At 45.6% G+C, this 17,322-nt stretch overlaps 2 protein-coding genes across 8 annotated transcripts in view; one reads left to right on the forward strand and one right to left on the reverse strand.

Moving 5' to 3' along the window:
* Positions 1-1,981: 1,981 nt before the first annotated feature.
* Positions 1,982-16,254, reverse strand: RABL2B (RAB, member of RAS oncogene family like 2B). 4 transcript variants are annotated; one of them, XM_077264315.1, is made up of 9 exons: positions 16,117-16,254; positions 12,470-12,670; positions 10,657-10,686; positions 6,778-6,857; positions 6,374-6,453; positions 5,559-5,670; positions 4,088-4,185; positions 3,624-3,707; positions 1,982-2,427 (listed from the first exon to the last, which is right to left on the reverse strand). In XM_077264315.1, the coding sequence occupies exons 2-9, from the start codon at positions 12,574-12,576 to the stop codon at positions 2,347-2,349; spliced, it is 672 nt and encodes a 223-aa protein (XP_077120430.1). In that variant the 5' UTR covers positions 12,577-12,670; positions 16,117-16,254; the 3' UTR covers positions 1,982-2,346. The 4 variants fall into 4 exon arrangements, with proteins under 4 accessions (XP_077120430.1, XP_077120428.1, XP_077120429.1 ...); XM_077264313.1 differs by lacking the exon at positions 16,117-16,254 and adding an exon at positions 15,988-16,074; XM_077264314.1 differs by lacking the exon at positions 16,117-16,254 and adding an exon at positions 15,928-16,050.
* The window catches only part of NME6 (NME/NM23 nucleoside diphosphate kinase 6), a 63,376-nt gene continuing 62,268 nt past the window's right edge, over positions 16,215-17,322 (forward strand). For 2 of the 4 annotated variants that reach the window (XM_077264320.1, XM_077264316.1), the window contains exon 1: positions 16,215-16,350. The gene's annotated coding sequence lies outside the window, so the exon portion shown is untranslated. Of the gene's footprint in view, positions 16,351-16,414; positions 16,551-17,322 lie in introns of those variants that run through there. The other 2 variants (XM_077264319.1, XM_077264318.1) reach the window with 2 other exon arrangements.

Here is a 17,322-nt window from a genome sequence, read left to right on the forward strand (position 1 = left end):
GGGTAATCATATTGCCAGGTCACAATTAGCATATAGTGAACATGGTAAATAAAGAAAATTGTGGAATTCCACTTTTTTGCAATTTCAATCAGTGTTGTGGAAACAATGTCCATTTTGTTGGAGTCGGTATAAAATGGCCCTACTCCAAAAATATATAATAAATTGGGTGCAGTAGTACAATGTAGGATGTACTGTAAATGTGTTCCTATGAATTTGGGAAAGTTATGAAATGTCCTAAAAATATCTGTTCTGTATCTAAGGATCTCGGCTTTTAGTGGAGCTGAGCTGTGCTGCACTTTATGTACATGACCAGTAGTGAGTCAGTGCTGTGGAGTCAGATATTGAGGAATCAGAGATTTTGCTTACTGACTACACAGCCCCGATTTCAACACACTTGGAATTTTTTCTCCCTTGTTTTCCAGTACACTATGTGGTTAAAAATAATGATGGTGCATTCAAAAGTACAACTCATCCTGCCAAAAAAAAAAAAAAGTCGAATGAGGGCTTTTTACGGAATAATTTAAGAAAGTTACTGCTCCAGAAAGAAGGGGTGGGGTGGGGGTGGAGTCGAAGAAAAATATAAAAAACCCAAAACTCAGCTTTTCTACATGTATCTAGCACGGCCCAATTTAGCAGTTGTTATACATAGTATTTATTGTAGCTTCAGAAATTGTCATTATGCACCAGTGATCGACATCAATCTAAACCTTCATGCAAAGATGTCATCTAATCCTCTAGATATTAGCAGTAAAGTGTTAAGGCAACTTAACCCCTACATTTCCCTAGACCATCAATAATTCCTACGAATTCCCCACCACCGGTTTTCTGCTATTTATATCTGGGTGCACTAGTCCAGTACGGCTCCTTCCCATCTACTATATAATTGTCTAAGGGTCACTTCCGTCTTTCTGTCTGTCTTTCTGTCACGGAAATCCCAAGTCGCTGATTGGTCGTGGCAAAACAGCCACGACCAATCAGCGACGGGCACAGTCCGGCGGCAAAATGGCCGCTCCTTACTCCCCGTAGTCAGTGCCCACTCCATACTCCCCTCCAGTCAACGCTCACACAGGGTTAATGGCAGCGTTAAAGGACCGCGTTATGCCACGGTGTAACGCACTCCGTTAACGCTGCTATTAACCCTGTGTGACCAACTTTTTTTACTATTGATGCTGCCTATGCAGAATCAATAGTAAAAAGATCTAATGTTAAAAATAAAAAAAATAGTTATATACTCACCGTCTGTCGGCCCCTCAGATCCAGAACAGGCCTTTTCCGCTCCTCGTGACGCCCTCATGACCGCTCCATGCATTGCGGTCTCGCAAGATGATGATGATGATGTAGCGGTCTCGCGAGACCGCTACGTCATCATCTCGCAAGACTGCAATGCACTCTTGGGACCGGAGCGCGCGAGGAGCATCGGTAAACGCTTCGCCTGGATCCGGGGGCCAACGGAAGGTGAGTATATCAGTATTTTTTATTTTCTTTTTTTTTTTTTTTTTTTTTTTTTTTTTTTTAACAGGGATATTATGCCCACATTTCTATATACTCCATGGGCTGTGCTATATACTACATGGGCTGTGCTATATACACTATGTGGCTGTGCCCGAACAATCAGCGACAGGCGCAGTCCGGCCGCGAACTGGCGCGGGATTTGAACCACGCTTCGCTAATTGGTCGCGGTTAGCCGAATCCTGTGTATTCAATGTATTATTCTAAAATCTTCATAAATAAACTACATACATATTCTAGAATACCCGATGCGTTAGAATCGGGCTACCATCTAGTAATGGTATAAGCACAATGTGGTCTTTCATGTGGTCCAAGTCCTTGAACTGTGGTTTTCCAGGAGGACAGCAGAGGTCAAGAAATACTGTGTGTTGTATGGACACACTACCACCTACAGGTGTCTGACAGCAGTGCCAAAGAAGCGAACCATACCAAAAACCACTGCAAGTGCAAAATACTAAAGAGACACGACAGGTTATGAATAATAATTTAATAAGATGCCTAAAGATCTAATAAATGCAGATACAATATCAAATACAGAAATCAGATAAAGCATCACATTTCTGAAAGTCTAAAATGTTACATTCTAATGTGATCACATTGTAGGTCATGGAGCAGATTGTCGAGTCACTGGTATAATGTAAGTCTAATGTGATCAGCAGCTACCGCTGCTCACAGGAGGTAAAGTGACCAAGCTTCAGAGTATTTGGTTCCAGTTGTCTATTATGTCTCCCATTATTATTCCAAATAACATTGTAAAAAAAGCGCAGGAGGCTCAGTTTCCTCAGATTCTCATAAATAAGTGGTAAAAAGTTTTTTTGCGTCAAAACTGGTGTTAGCTCAGACAGTTTTTGGTGACTCTGTGCCCTCAGATATTTCCTCTTTATCGGATGCATCCTCAGGTTTCTCCAGCTCAAAGTTCTGTTCAGAAAAGAAGAGATGTTCAGTTTAAGATCATATACTGTAAATCAATAACCAAGCACCATAAGACTAGTCCAAGAGGCAGGTCCTCAGCAGCTTCTCTCACCCCCTCCCCGAATGACAGATGTAGGGAGAGAAAGTCAGTCTAGCTCAGTGGGCAGACACCTGCCTCTTGGACTAGTCACCTCATCCCCGGCTGCTTCTTCAATTATCACATTCTGTGGAGCTTCAAAGGAAAACAGAGGTCTGTAATACACAAGATGTTCTCTGATTCATGGTTCGGGCAGCATGAATGACATGAGGTTTCCTTGAAAAGATAAAAAGTAAATAGCCGGACAAAACATAGTCATGCAACAATGACAGGACTGGAAATAAGTTAAAATGTGATACTTTATGGAGTTGGTTACAGTAACTCAGTCTTCATATGCACTATTAGAATGCTCCTACGTCTGGAGGAAAGAAGGTTTAAGCATAATAACAGACGCGGATTCTTTACTGTAAGAGCAGTGAGACTATGGAACTCTCTGCCGTATGATGTTGTAATGAGTGATTCATTACTTAAATTTAAGAGGGGACTGGATACCTTTCTGGAAAAGTATAATGTTACAGGGTATATACACTAGATTCCTTGATAGGGCGTTGATCCAGGGAACTAGTCTGATTGCCGTATGTGGAGTCGGGAAGGAAGTTTTTTCCCCAATGTGGAGATTACTCTTTGCCACATGGTTTTTTTTTGCCTTCCTCTGGATCAATTTTTCTGGACTCCACATTTGGGTGAGACAGTTCCATTTATTATCATTTTCTGAATATTGGGACCCATTTACATAACCAACTAGGTTTGATATGTCCGACCAATTTATGGTATATATAAATGAATATGCATAGCTTATGAACACATTATATTGCATTGGGGCATTTAGGAGACCTGTTATCCTACATATCCATATACCACCAATGCATATGAATTGTTATGCGTTTTTCTGTTTTATGTATTGTGTGTCTTATTGTTCACCATTATTTTAAATAATATTATTATTATTATTATTATTAAGAGTTACTTTTTAACGATTACCTCTAGCTTGCTTCATACAATAATTGATTGGTAGCCCTACACCTTTTTTCAAAAAATGGATTTACACACATGCCCAAGCAAACAGGAGTAGCAGGGACCACATTAATACATCGGGGGCCCATACCTCTAACTCTCGCATCACTTCATCCAAAAAGTCCCTGGAGTTCTGCTTGTACGATACAGCTAGCCTTATAGCATCTGAAAATAGCTGCATAGTAGAAGGAACAGTATAGTTAACAGAAAGCATAACTGGTCAATAGAAGAAAAAAAAAAAAAAAAAAAAAAAAAAAAAAAGGGGGGAGGGAGAGGGAGATATACACACTTCCCCTCCTGCAATCATTAATGCTACTGTACTGAAGTGGCAATGTGTTAAAAAGATCTTAGTAAGTCGGTGTGTTATTAGGTTAATCACGTAAATTAGGTAGAGGTAGGAGGAACAAGAAAACCCATAGCAAAAAAAAAAAAAAAAAACAATCAGTGCAAGGTATTTCTTGGTGTCATAGGTGGTACAAACTGCGCTCAAATTAGATCTGGTCATCCCTGGTATAAATACATATAATAAAAAAAAGTTAACATTTTGTATATTACCTTTACTACGTTAGTGCCATCAGCAGCAGAAACAAAGTAAAATGGCAGGCTATGCTTCTTGGCGAAATTAAAGCCCTTCTGTGTCACTCGATGATCAGCTAGAACGAGAATGAACACAAATGACAATATCAGCATGAACTAGTAGTGGGCAGGACGGACAGAGATACAATAAAACGTTTACAGGGACAGAGTTGAAGTGGTTTAAAATAGACAGAGCAATTGTTCACTCCGAGTCCAGTGCTGCCTCTTTGATCAGTTCTTTGTTTACATGCTGAAGCGGTGATGCCACAACGACAGAGTAACTGCTGCAGCCAATCAATGGCGCCGCCGCTGTTCTGGCCATTGGTTAAGAACCACTGAGCCCAGCGATTGGCTGCAGATGCGATGTCACTGCTGCAGACAGTAAACAAAGACCAGAGACCTGGACCCAAGTAGGGCAAGCTTCATTTTAAACCTTTGCAACCCTAAAGATACAACATTTTAAAAAAAAGGACAATCCCTTTAAGAGCATTTCTGCTTTGCTGAATCAACATATATTTGTTTAAGGAAGATCAGTGACAAAATGCACTTGATACTTTTTTTTTGCGCACATTTGTGCAGAAGTATCAGATGGTAGTAGAGCTTTATAAAGGGCTGTTTTCTACAATGAACCATGAACAATAATTTTTTGCAACCCTGACTAATGGCCGGCGTTTGTAGCAGACAGACACTGCTCGGGCCTGAACGCTGAACACAGACTTTCTGCTGAAGTTCGGTGCAGCGTTTGTCCGTTGGAGAGACAGACAGAATTCGTCTTGTTTTTTTCAGCAGTTCAGGAAGCCATTATTTTCAATGGGGTTCAAGTTTTGATGAAGCTCGGATACCCGAACCAAACTTGTTAAAAAGTTCAGGTACCAGAACATCCACCGGTCTGCCCATCACTGATCATAAATGATAATCCTTTCAATATACTAACACTGTAAAAAGAAGTTAAACTCTTTAATTGAGTATTCCCATTGCCAGGAAGGTAATACCTGCTTCTAAGTCCTGGCCACAAGAAGTTGCAGAAAAAGCCTAGCAACATGAGCTACAGTTGATGTAACTCTTGGGTTGCGGTAACAAAGTAGCCAGCTGTGCTAAGCAGTTTATGTAACCCCCATTTATCGCTACAGCAGAGCACAGTTGAGCTCTACACACTTCTGGTGGCCGAGACCTAAATTTAATCTTGGCATGTGAGGCAGGAATGGGAATAGTCCTTTAATCTTTGGTCCCCTTTCTATGTTTCTTTTCATCCCACAATTTCTCAAATTACCCTCATTCCCAAGAATATTGGGAGATGATCTTGGAGCTTCTCTATCATGGGGGACCATAGGGAATTCCAATAGCAGGATCTCTTATAGTAGTCTCCTTTTCCACCATATATTAGGAACACTTGTTGTTATACTCTTTTATAATTCTCACTTTCCAAAAAATAAAAATGTAATTGCCTCACCGTCAATCTTATTTGCCACAACAATACAGGGGATTTCTGGTCGGTACTCCCGCAGCTCTTGGTACCAGTTAGACAGGTTTTTATATGTAACTTTTCGCTGCACATCAAACACCTTTAAAAAAATAAAGACATAAAAGAAGTTGAGGCTAGAACACACACACAAAAAAGTTATGTCTAGAGACTAAAGCTGCCGTCACACTAGCAGTATTTGGTCAGTATTTTACATCAGTATTTGTAAGCCAAAACCAGGAGTGGAACAATTAGAGGAAAAGTATAATAGAAACATATGCTCCACTTCTGTATTATCACCCACTCCTGGTTTTGGCTTACAAATACTGATGTAAAATACTGACCAAATACTGCTAGTGTGACGGCAGCCTAATAAGGCCACGTTTTGTAATCCAAAACCAGGAGAGGAACAATCAGTGAAAAAGTATAATAGAAACTCCTCACCACTTCTGTATTTATCACCCACTCCTGGTTTTGGATTAGAAATACTGATGTAGAAAAAACCCTCAAATACAGAACATGTGAATGTGGCCTAAGAGTGTTCTCCCTATAATAGTAAATAATATTCTTAAAGCATGTAATACAGTTTAGCATTTTCCTACTAGAATACATTACTGCGCCAGTCATTCAGGGGTCTTGGCAGGATGCGTGATAATATTACAGCGCAGTGGCGGCCATAATGACTGTCACACAGATGTCACCCAATTGGCTACAGATTCAAGACACCTGAACAAAAGGCTCCACAGTAGGTCAATTTCAAGAAGTGCATGGTAGGGTTAGAGCCAAGTGTGATCGGTGATCCATACCATGATACAAGCATGCGCCTTGTGGTAGTAAGAGGCATGCATGCTCTGGAATCGCTCCTGCCCCGCTGTATCCCAGAAATCTGAAACACACAAGAAGTAGATCAGCTGACAGAGCTTTAGACGAGACTTTCCACATTTGCGCTTGGCTGTTTGTCAGCCCCATAGACATCCAATAGGGTGCCATGCTTGAGTGCAGCGAGGAAGAGCAGGGACTCGGGACCTCTGTTCTAGCATATAATGGGGATCCCAGTGATCATACATTTATCACTCGTCCTGTGGATACAGAAGAAATCTTATTTATCAGAAAACCCATTTAATTAAATAAATACAGGTTCTATATTAACCAGTCCAGCATTAACCCATCAGGCTCTGAAACTAGAGTAAGATTCTTAGGCGTTACTCACCAACCAAGATGGTCTTGTCATCCACAGTCGTGGTGTATTTATACAGGGTTAGAGCAAAAGTTGAAAGCTGCTGAGGACGACTGAGAAAGGTTAAGGTTTCAACACATTGCATCTCATAAATAAAAGTTCTGGAAGTATCCAAAGGGTCTACCGAGACAGAACCAAAGCAATGTCATCAATTAAAATACAGAGAAATTTATATATATATATATATATATATATATATATATATATATATATATATATATATATATATATATATATATATATATATATATATATATACACACACACACACATACATACACACACACTGTATAATCTCCTGAAACTATTTTTTAGGCATGTGTTGATTTTGTTGAGGACTTGAGCAGATTTCACTATTGAATTGCAATTTTCATACCTACATCGTGGCTAAAAGTTGTAGGGATTTTCCACTCTAGTTGTATAATCAGATTTCATAGTGCAAACTGCATAAATTGCTGAATAGATTATTTACACCTGGTGAGGTTGATATATTTAACCCCTTTCTGCCAGCTGACGGAATAGTACGTCAGCTGGCAGATCCCCTGCTTTAAGGTGGGCTCCGGCGGTGAGCCCACCTTAAAGCCACGACATGTCAGCTGTTCTGTACAGCTGACATGTTCGCGCAATGAGCGCGAGCGGAATCGCGATCCGCCCGCGCCCATTAACTAGTTAAATGCCGCCGTCAAGCGCTGACAGCGGCATTTAACTAGCGCTCCCGGCCGGAAGTGCTCGCACCGCTGACCCCCGATGCATTGCCATAACAACCAGAGGTCTCCTTGAGACCTCTATGGTTGTTGATGGCCGATTGCTTTGAGCGCCACCCTGTGGTCGGCGCTCAAAGTACACCTGGATTTCTGCTACATAGAGGTGATCTGTACTTCACCTCTATGTAGCAGGGCCGATCGAGTTGTGCATGCTTCTAGCCTCCTATGGAGGCTATTGAAGCATGCCAAAATAAAAATAAAAAGTGTTTAAAAATATAAAAAAAATAAAAAATATATAAAAGTTCAAATCACCCCCCTTTCGCCCCAATCAAAATAAAACAATTAAAAAAAAATTAAACATACACATATTTGGTATCGCTGCGTTCAGAATCGCCCGATCTATCAATTAAAACAAAGGATTAACCTGACCGCTAAATGGCGTAGCGAGAAAAAAAATCAAAACGCCAAAATTACGTTTTTTTTGGTCGCCAAGACATTGCATTAAAATGCAATAACGGGCGATCAAAAGAACGTATCTGCACCAAAATGGTATCATTAAAAACGCCAGCTCGGCACGCAAAAAATAAGCCCTCACCTGACTCCAGATCATGAAAATTGGAGACGCTACGGGTATCGGAAAATCGCGCAATTTTTTTTTTTTTTTTAGCAAAGTTTGGAATTTTTTTTCACCACTTAGATAAAAAATAACCTAGACATGTTAGGTGTCTATGAACTCGTAATGACCTGGAGAATCATAATGGCAGGTTAGTTTTAGCATTTGGTGAACCTAGCAAAAAAGTCAAACAAAAAACAAGTGTGAGATAGCACTTTTTTTGCAATTTCATCACACTTGGAATTTTTTTCCCGTTTTCTGTTACACGGCATGGTAAAACCAATGGTATCATTCAAAAGTACATCTCGTCCCGCAAAAAATAAGCCCTCACATAGCCCTTCAGTCGCGGTGATGCGCCCCCTGGTGGATGTCCTCATATGACCTGGAGCGTGGGAAAAAGTTCCCAGGCTGCAGTTCATGAGAACATCCACCAGAGGGCGCCTCACCGCGACTGAAGGAAATGTAGGTCAATGACCTACATTTCATTTATTCGCTGGGGGATTACAGGCACGGAGCACAGCTGCATTTAGCAGGGCTCCTGCCTGTAATATTAGTTAACCCCTTCAGATGGATTACTTCGTGGGACGAGACGGTTCACCAGAAGGTATGTATCTTGTGCGTTTATTATTTTTCCAAGCGAGGGTGTTCCTGATGGATTGCGAGAACAATAAATTATTACAACAACCGCTGTGTTTATTTCATTAAACTACTTTTAAATCATGTGTGTGTGTGTTTTTTAACCCTTTCCAACAATTGGATTAATAATGGATAGGTGTCATAATTGACGCCTCTCCATTATTAATCTGGCTTAATGTCACCTTCCAATAGCAAGGTGGCATTAACCCTTCATTACCCCATAGCCCACCGCTACAGGGAGTGGGAAGAGAGTGGCCAAGTGCCAGAATAGGCGCATCTTCCAGATGTGCCTTCTCTGGGGTGGCTGGGGGCAGATGTTTTTAGCCACGGGGGGGGCCAATAACCATGGTACCTCCCTAGGCTATTAATATCTGCCCTCAGTCACTGGCTTTACCATTCTGGCGGAGAAAATTGCGCGGGAGCCCACGCCAATTTTTTCCGCCATTTAACCCTTTATTTTAGCAGCTACAGCGCTGAAATTTTGCATACACACACTACTAACATTAGTAGTGTGGAATATGCAAAAAAAAGGGGGATATGAGATGGTTTACTGTATGAAAACCATGTCTCATATCCTGTCGGGTTTGTGCAGGAGAAATGAGAAGCCGGCAATTGAATTACCGACTTTTCACTAACAGCGCTGCGTATTTCTCGCAAGTCACACTGCTGGTCCGTGTGGAATCCGTATTTTTCTCGCCCCCATAGACTTTCATTAGCGATTTTTTTGCGCAATACGCTGACAAACGCAGCATGCTGCGATTTTGTACGGCCGTAGAAAGCCGTATAATACTGAACCGTAATATACGGCTAATAGGAGCAGCCCCATTGAGAATAATTGTGCCGTATGTAATGCGAGTTTTACGGACGTAGTTTCTGCGCTCTTACGTCCGTAAAACTCGCCAGTGTGACGCCGGCCTTAGAAGTTTGCAGCTAATGAGATGCCTGTGCTCTGGGGAAGGACTGTAGGCAGTCTTTTCTTTCTGCCAGAGAAACCAAGGAAAGACCTGCATACAGGCTGCCTCAAAGTGTGACTACACAAGAACTTCTTGTGTGTTTCATTTTATTCCGTTTAACATTGTCAAACTGACACTGAGCACAATCCTGCTGACAGGTTCACTTTAAGGGTGGTTGTATAATCCAGATATTAAACCAAGTATAGAGAGCTCAAGAGTCCAGGTGTATTCAGCCTCTGCCTTCCCAGCCAGACAGAGCTGCAGCTTGAAGTCTCTGCAGCAGCAGGAAGGAGGGACACTTAGGTGCTATCGATTAGGCTAGTTGGGAAGAAACTGGGTTTAAAAGGGGGTTATCTGGAGCTGACAGGTAGGTAGTTGCCAAGTACCTTTTCTTTCTGCACGGCGCCAATCTATGCTAGTTCAGAGGGGTCACAGAACAGCTCCTATGGCTTCAGGTGACATCACATTTACAAAGCAGTGGTTTCTCTTCAGCTCTGTACAGTTGATGCTATATGATTGCCGATGTCATGCTGATAGATAACAGGCTCCCTGAATCTTAACTGCGGAGAGACACCTGTCAATCACCATGATGTCGGCAGTCATATCCTGTTGACAGAGCAGCCCATATAGCTGCTCCATTCATGCAAGATCAAATGAGACAACAGAATCACAGGCGGAAGTGTTCTACCTGTCACCAGCTTACAGCGGTCACAGAACAGGCCAGTACTGTAGTTAGCATCTACTTGCCTGACAGTTCTTAGCAAACATCCGCCATCCCTCCCAATGACACCCACTAACCTTAGATTCTCATGTTTTGTTCTCTTCACTGAGCCACTGCCTGGTGATTACTATAGACCGGTCTTTGGTGTGGTAATAATGGGCTAGCCACAGGCTACATGTCACATTATATCATGAATGTAGGAAAGACACTATTCAAAAAGGATACAATCCATCCATTAGGAAACGTTCCATTAATCTGTAATCACAACATGGAATAAATTATGAGAGTGTGCAGTTTTATCTATACTATAATTATCTTCATCTACTTCTGTAGTTTAAACTTTCAGATTAATGTCGCACTCCAGCGTGATTTTTTTTTGGGAGGTGCCACTAATGCTGACTCCCTGCACCCAGTCTTATACATACCAACTGTCATCTTCCTCTTTTATTGGCACTGCTCCGGTTGGTCTTCTGTCTGTAGTGACCACTACAGCGTGTGATCGGCGATCCGGCAGTCACTACTCAATTTAAGTCCGAGCCAGGATGAGGGTCCCAGGCTTACACTGAGTGATGGTGAGCCAAACGATGGGATCACAAAATGGCAGAGCAGGACCGGAGCAGCACGGGAAGAGGTGAAGACTCCTGCTGTTAAGTATATTACTGAGGCAGAACACTTACTATTTGACACCACTCAAACTGTGAAATTATAAAGAAAGAACACTCCCACAGATTTTATGTACTGAAATCCCTAATGTTTGAACACCTAAGTGAAGCGAGTGGTTCTACCAGTGATTGACAGCCGTCTCTGTACACACTGTCATACAGGGAAGGCTGTTAAGCACTGATTAGGTTCACCCACAACCACCAGGGATTTCAATGAATAAAACACAAGTTTTACTGAAACTTTTCCCAGAAAAAATGTATATCAAGTGGATCACCTCCTCCCATTGTATAATATACCGCCTGCAGATCAGAAATCATTTTCTACATGACAGGTTCTCCAACACATCCAAGATTCAGCCCAACAAACTTATACCAGTATAGATCCATGAGTGGTGGTATATCCGGAATATAAGAGGGCCTATACTGCAGTCAGACGGTCAATGCAAGGCTACGAATGTGATCTGACCATTTGCCAAAAACAGACACAGCATAGTCACTTTCCATTGGGTTCCAATAGTGATGAGCAAACGTGCTCGGATGTTATCAGACCATCTGGGAGTGCTCGTATATTATGTTCGAGTCGCTGTGGCTGCATGACTTGCGGCTATTAGACAGCCACAACATATGTGGGGACTGCCTGTTTGTTATGCAATCCCCACGTGTTGAGGTTGACTAACAGCCACAAACCATGCAGCTTCAGGGACTCGAACATAATGTACGAGCATGCCCAAGATGTTATCGGAGCACGTCTGCTCAGCACTAGTTCCCATACTTTGCGCAGACACAATGATTAGCTCCAGCACAGAGACATTTGTTCTGCTCATTGGGTTCATCAGTACGTCAAACTGCCCGCCATGCCAGTCTAGAGATCACAGCCCGTACATGGACCATGACACATGGAGTGTGAATGCAGCCTTAGGCCTCAGATGTCTGAAGTTATTTTGTGTATGGGAAAGTTTATATTTTGTTTCTCGATAAAAATAAACTATTAACACTTCTATTTCTGAAGCATTCTTACTTTGCAGCATTGTTTCTCACAACCGTCTAAAACATTTGCAAAGTACTGTATGTCCACCATTTTCCTACACATTAAACAGTAATCACTCAGATGACATCTTTATGGGTTTTCTTTCCCACCCTCAAAAGACCCCACTGACTTTCCTTGGGTCTAGAAACTGGTGTCTTTACAGACATGTGAAAAACACCATAAACTACACTGGGTACCTGAAGGAGTTTGTGACACACGGACGTCTGAATTGTGTGTAACCATAATATGGGACCCTGGTGTACAATACCTTCCCTGCTCGCAGATTTCCCATTACATGCCGATTTTCAGGACCATCGCAGACCTCCGAGATTTAACTACCAGGACTCACTTTGACTTTCCGACCGCGCTGTCCCCGAGGCAGATGATTTTGACATTTTCATCTGCGTCATATTTCTCTTGGTCGACCTCGGTGACTCCTGGATCATCTCCGGCCATACCGATGAGGGTGAGCCTCAAAATGTACAGGTATCAGACTCACAGCCGAACATGACAGTATGTGAGTGCCAGAAAGTTTGCTCCAACTGTGGCCCTGAAGGAGGAAAGCACAGACACTACAGGTTACGGCATCTACTGGGGTACACAGAATCACAATAAGGGGCACAACCCCCAGCCCCATTATGTCCCTCTGTAACGTCTCATCAGGGGAGTGACATTACTCAAGTCATCATGACTCATCAACCATCATAGTATGTTCAAATGGAAGTGACAACATGGCTGTAGCCCGGCATCACCGCCATAGTCAGGACAGCGCAGCTGTAGCCCGGCATCACCGCCATAATCAGGACAGCGCAGCTGTAGCCAGTCATAACCGCCATAATCAGGACACTGCACGTGTTGCCCGTCATCACCGCCATAATCAGGACAGCGCAGGAGTAGCCCATCATCACAGCCATAATCAGGACAGCGCAGGACTAGCCAGTCATCACCGCCATAATAAGGACACTGCAAGTGTAGCCCGTCATCACCGCCATAATCAGGACAGCGCAGGAGTAGCCAGTCATCACTGCCATAATCAGGACACCGCAACTGTAGCCCGGCATCACCGCCATAATCAGGACATAGCAGCTGTAGCCCGGCATCACCGCCATAATCAGGACAGCGTAGCTGGAGCCCGGCATCACCGCCATAATCAGGACACCGTAGCTGTAGCCCGGCATCACCGCCATAATCAGGACACCGAAGCTGTAGCCCGTCATCACCGCTATAATCAGGACAGAACAGATATAGCTCGTCATCACCGCCTTATCAGGACAGTGGAGGTGTAGCGCAGCATCACCGCCATAACCAGGACACCGTAGCTGTACCCCAGCATCACCGCCATAATCAGGACACCGTAGCTGTAGCCCGGCATCACCGCCATAATCAGGACACAGTAGCTGTAGCCCAGCATCACCGCCATAATCAGGACACAGTAGCTGTAGCCCGGCATCACCGCCATAATCAGGACACAGTAGCTGTAGCCCGGCATCACCGCCATAATCAGGACACAGTAGCTGTAGCCCGGCATCACCGCCATAATCAGGACACAGTAGCTGTAGCCCGGCATCACCGCCATAATCAGAACACCGTAGCTATAGCCCGGCATCACCGCCATAATCAGGACACCGTAGCTATAGCCCGGCATCACCGCCATAATCAGAACACCGTAGCTATAGCCCGGCATCACCGCCATAATCAGAACACCGTAGCTGTAGCCCGGCATCACCGCCATAATCAGGACACCGTAGCTGTAGCCCGGCATCACCGTCATAATCAGGACACAGTAGCTGTAGCCCGGCATCACCGCCATAATCAGGACACAGTAGCTGTAGCCCGGCATCACCGCCATAATCAGAACACCGTAGCTGTAGCACGGCATCACCGCCATAATCAGGACACAGTAGCTGTAGCCCGGCATCACCGTCATAATCAGGACACAGTAGCTGTAGCCCGGCATCACCGCCATAATCAGGACACAGTAGCTGTAGCCCGGCATCACCGCCATAATCAGAACACCGTAGCTGTAGCCCGGCATCACCGCCATAATCAGGACACCGTAGCTGTAGCCCAGCATCACCGCCATAATCAGGACACAGTAGCTGTAGCCCGGCATCACCGCCATAATCAGGACACAGTAGCTGTAGCCCGGCATCACCGCCATAATCAGGACACAGTAGCTGTAGCCCGGCATCACCGCCATAATCAGAACACCGTAGCTATAGCCCGGCATCACCGCCATAATCAGGACACCGTAGCTATAGCCCGGCATCACCGCCATAATCAGAACACCGTAGCTATAGCCCGGCATCACCGCCATAATCAGAACACCGTAGCTGTAGCCCGGCATCACCGCCATAATCAGGACACCGTAGCTGTAGCCCGGCATCACCGTCATAATCAGGACACAGTAGCTGTAGCCCGGCATCACCGCCATAATCAGGACACAGTAGCTGTAGCCCGGCATCACCGCCATAATCAGAACACCATAGCTGTAGCCCGGCATCACCGCCATAATCAGGACACCGTAGCTGTAGCCCAGCATCACCGCCATAATCAGGACACAGTAGCTGTAGCCCGGCATCACCGCCATAATCAGGACACAGTAGCTGTAGCCCGGCATCACCGCCATAATCAGGACACAGTAGCTGTAGCCCGGCATCACCGCCATAATCAGAACACCGTAGCTATAGCCCGGCATCACCGCCATAATCAGGACACCGTAGCTATAGCCCGGCATCACCGCCATAATCAGAACACCGTAGCTATAGCCCGGCATCACCGCCATAATCAGAACACCGTAGCTGTAGCCCGGCATCACCGCCATAATCAGGACACCGTAGCTGTAGCCCGGCATCACCGTCATAATCAGGACACAGTAGCTGTAGCCCGGCATCACCGCCATAATCAGGACACAGTAGCTGTAGCCCGGCATCACCGCCATAATCAGAACACCGTAGCTGTAGCACGGCATCACCGCCATAATCAGAACACCGTAGCTGTAGCCCGGCATCACCGCCATAATCAGGACACCGTAGCTGTAGCCCGGCATCACCGTCATAATCAGGACACAGTAGCTGTAGCCCGGCATCACCGCCATAATCAGGACACAGTAGCTGTAGCCCGGCATCACCGCCATAATCAGAACACCGTAGCTGTAGCACGGCATCACCGCCATAATCAGGACACCGTAGTTGTAGCCCGGCATCACCGCCATAATCAGAACACCGTAGCTGTAGCCCGGCATCACCGCCATAATCAAGACACCGTAGCTGTAGCCCGGCATGACCGCCATAATCAGAACACCTTAGCTGTAGCCCGGCATCACCGCCATAATCAGGACACCGTAGCTGTAGCCCGGCATCACCGTCATAATCAGGACACATTAGCTGTAGCCCGGCATCACCGCCATAATCAGGACACCGTAGCTATAGCCCGGCATCACCGCCATAATCAGAACACCGTAGCTGTAGCCCGGCATCACCGCCATAATCAGAACACCGTAGCTGTAGCCCGGCATCACCGCCATAATCAGGACACCACAGCTGTAGCCCGGCATCACCGCCATAATCAGGACACCGTAGCTGTAGCCCGGCATCACCGCCATAATCAGAACACCGTAGCTGTAGCCCGGCATCACCGCCATAACCAGGACACCGTAGCTATAGCCCGGCATCACCGCCATAATCAGGACACCGTAGCTGTAATCCGGCATCACCACTGTACCCTGCAGAACACCCACTGGCCACTACACTAATCCCCTGTGAGACAAAACGTAGATATCTGACCACTTACACGAGGGGAACCTACACACTGACGGAATCATTAGCTGATCATCCTGGAAGCCCCCCACATCCCGGTGTCACCGACCTGCCTCCACTTCCCTGTGCTTAGCAACGGATGCTCCTGGCGTACAACTGTTAGTACTCCGCGCATGCGCTTTTAGCCACCTCCCACGCTACACTCTTTGCATTTTCTAGAAGATGTATTAGCTCTTACTGTGCAGAGCCATAATGTCTTCGGTACTCTGCGGTTGTGTGTTATGCCTGGTATCAATAATAAGAACTTCTCTAGACGTCAACAAAATGGCGTCATCTATCGGCAGTGCCGACCTCTAGGTGCAGCACAGAGCACTGGTGCCGCAGCCGCGGGTCCGTAGCGCTCTAATCACACAGGGAGGGAAGTTGTGCGAGGACGCCTCCTGCGTTGCCATAGAGAAGTCGGTGCTGTGAGGTGAGGAGCGGACGTAACCCGAGAAGTGCCACGTGTATTCACCACGGCCGCCCTGATACGGCTCACATAGACTGGCCTGCAGGGTGCGCTGTCACCACGTGATGGGATTAGTAGGTGCGGGTGGGGGCATCTTGTAGTAAGAACACACTGCAGCCTTCTGTACCGGAATTATCCTAGCTAACACCTCGCCCTCACTATTGGTAATACCGCCGCTTCTCTATTCAGTTGCTATGACGCCGCTCAGAGACTGCGGAACTTCTCTTGTCCTTTATTTCCGGGTGGCGGCTATTAACCTGGAGCCCACAAATAAGTTCCAGCTCCTCTGTGCTGCTGCTCGTGCTCCCTCCACAGACCGGTCACCGCTGCCTCATCTGTCACTGCCTCCACAGACCGGTCACTGCTGCCTCATCTGTCACTGCCTCCACAGACCGGTCACTGCTGTCATATCTGTCACTGCCTCCACAGACCGGTCACCGCTGCCTCATCTGTCACTGCCTCCACAGACCGGTCACCGCTGCCTCATCTGTCACTGCCTCCACAGACCGGTCACTGCTGCCTCATCTGTCACTGCCTCCACAGACAGGTCACCGCTGCCTCATCTGTCACTGCCTCCACAGACCGGTCACTGCTGTCATATCTGTCACTGCCTCCACAGACAGGTCATTGCTGCCTCATCTGTCTCTTCCTCCACAGACAGGTCACTGCTGCCTCATCTGTCACTGACTCCACAGACCGGTCACTGCTGTCATATCTGTCACTGCCTCCAAAGACAGGTCACTGCTGCCTCATCTGTCACTGCCTCCACAGACAGGTCACTGCTGTCATATCTGTCACTGCCTCCAAAGACAGGTCACTGCTGCCTTATCTGTCACTGCCTCCACAGACAGGTCACTGCTGCCTTATCTGTCACTGCCTCCACAGACAGGTCACCGCTGCCTCATCTGTCACTGCCTCCACAGACCGGTCACTGCT

The sequence above is a fragment of the Ranitomeya variabilis genome, chromosome 5 (genome assembly GCF_051348905.1).
Source record: "Ranitomeya variabilis isolate aRanVar5 chromosome 5, aRanVar5.hap1, whole genome shotgun sequence".
Lineage (NCBI taxonomy): Eukaryota > Metazoa > Chordata > Amphibia > Anura > Dendrobatidae > Ranitomeya > Ranitomeya variabilis.

What these genes read in the sequence shown, in the direction of transcription:
- RABL2B (XM_077264315.1), bottom strand. Translation starts at nt 12,576, where the DNA reads ATGGCCGGAGATGATCCAGGAGTCACCGAGGTCGACCAAGAGAAATAT. An exon ending in TGACAAGACCATCTTGGTTG is followed by an intron (nt 6,454 to 6,777) that starts GTGAGTAACGCC and finishes TGTGTGTTTCAG; the next exon opens with ATTTCTGGGATACAGCGGGG. An exon ending in AAGTGATGCGAGAGTTAGAG is followed by an intron (nt 2,428 to 3,623) that starts GTATGGGCCCCC and finishes TTTTCTGAACAG; the next exon opens with AACTTTGAGCTGGAGAAACC.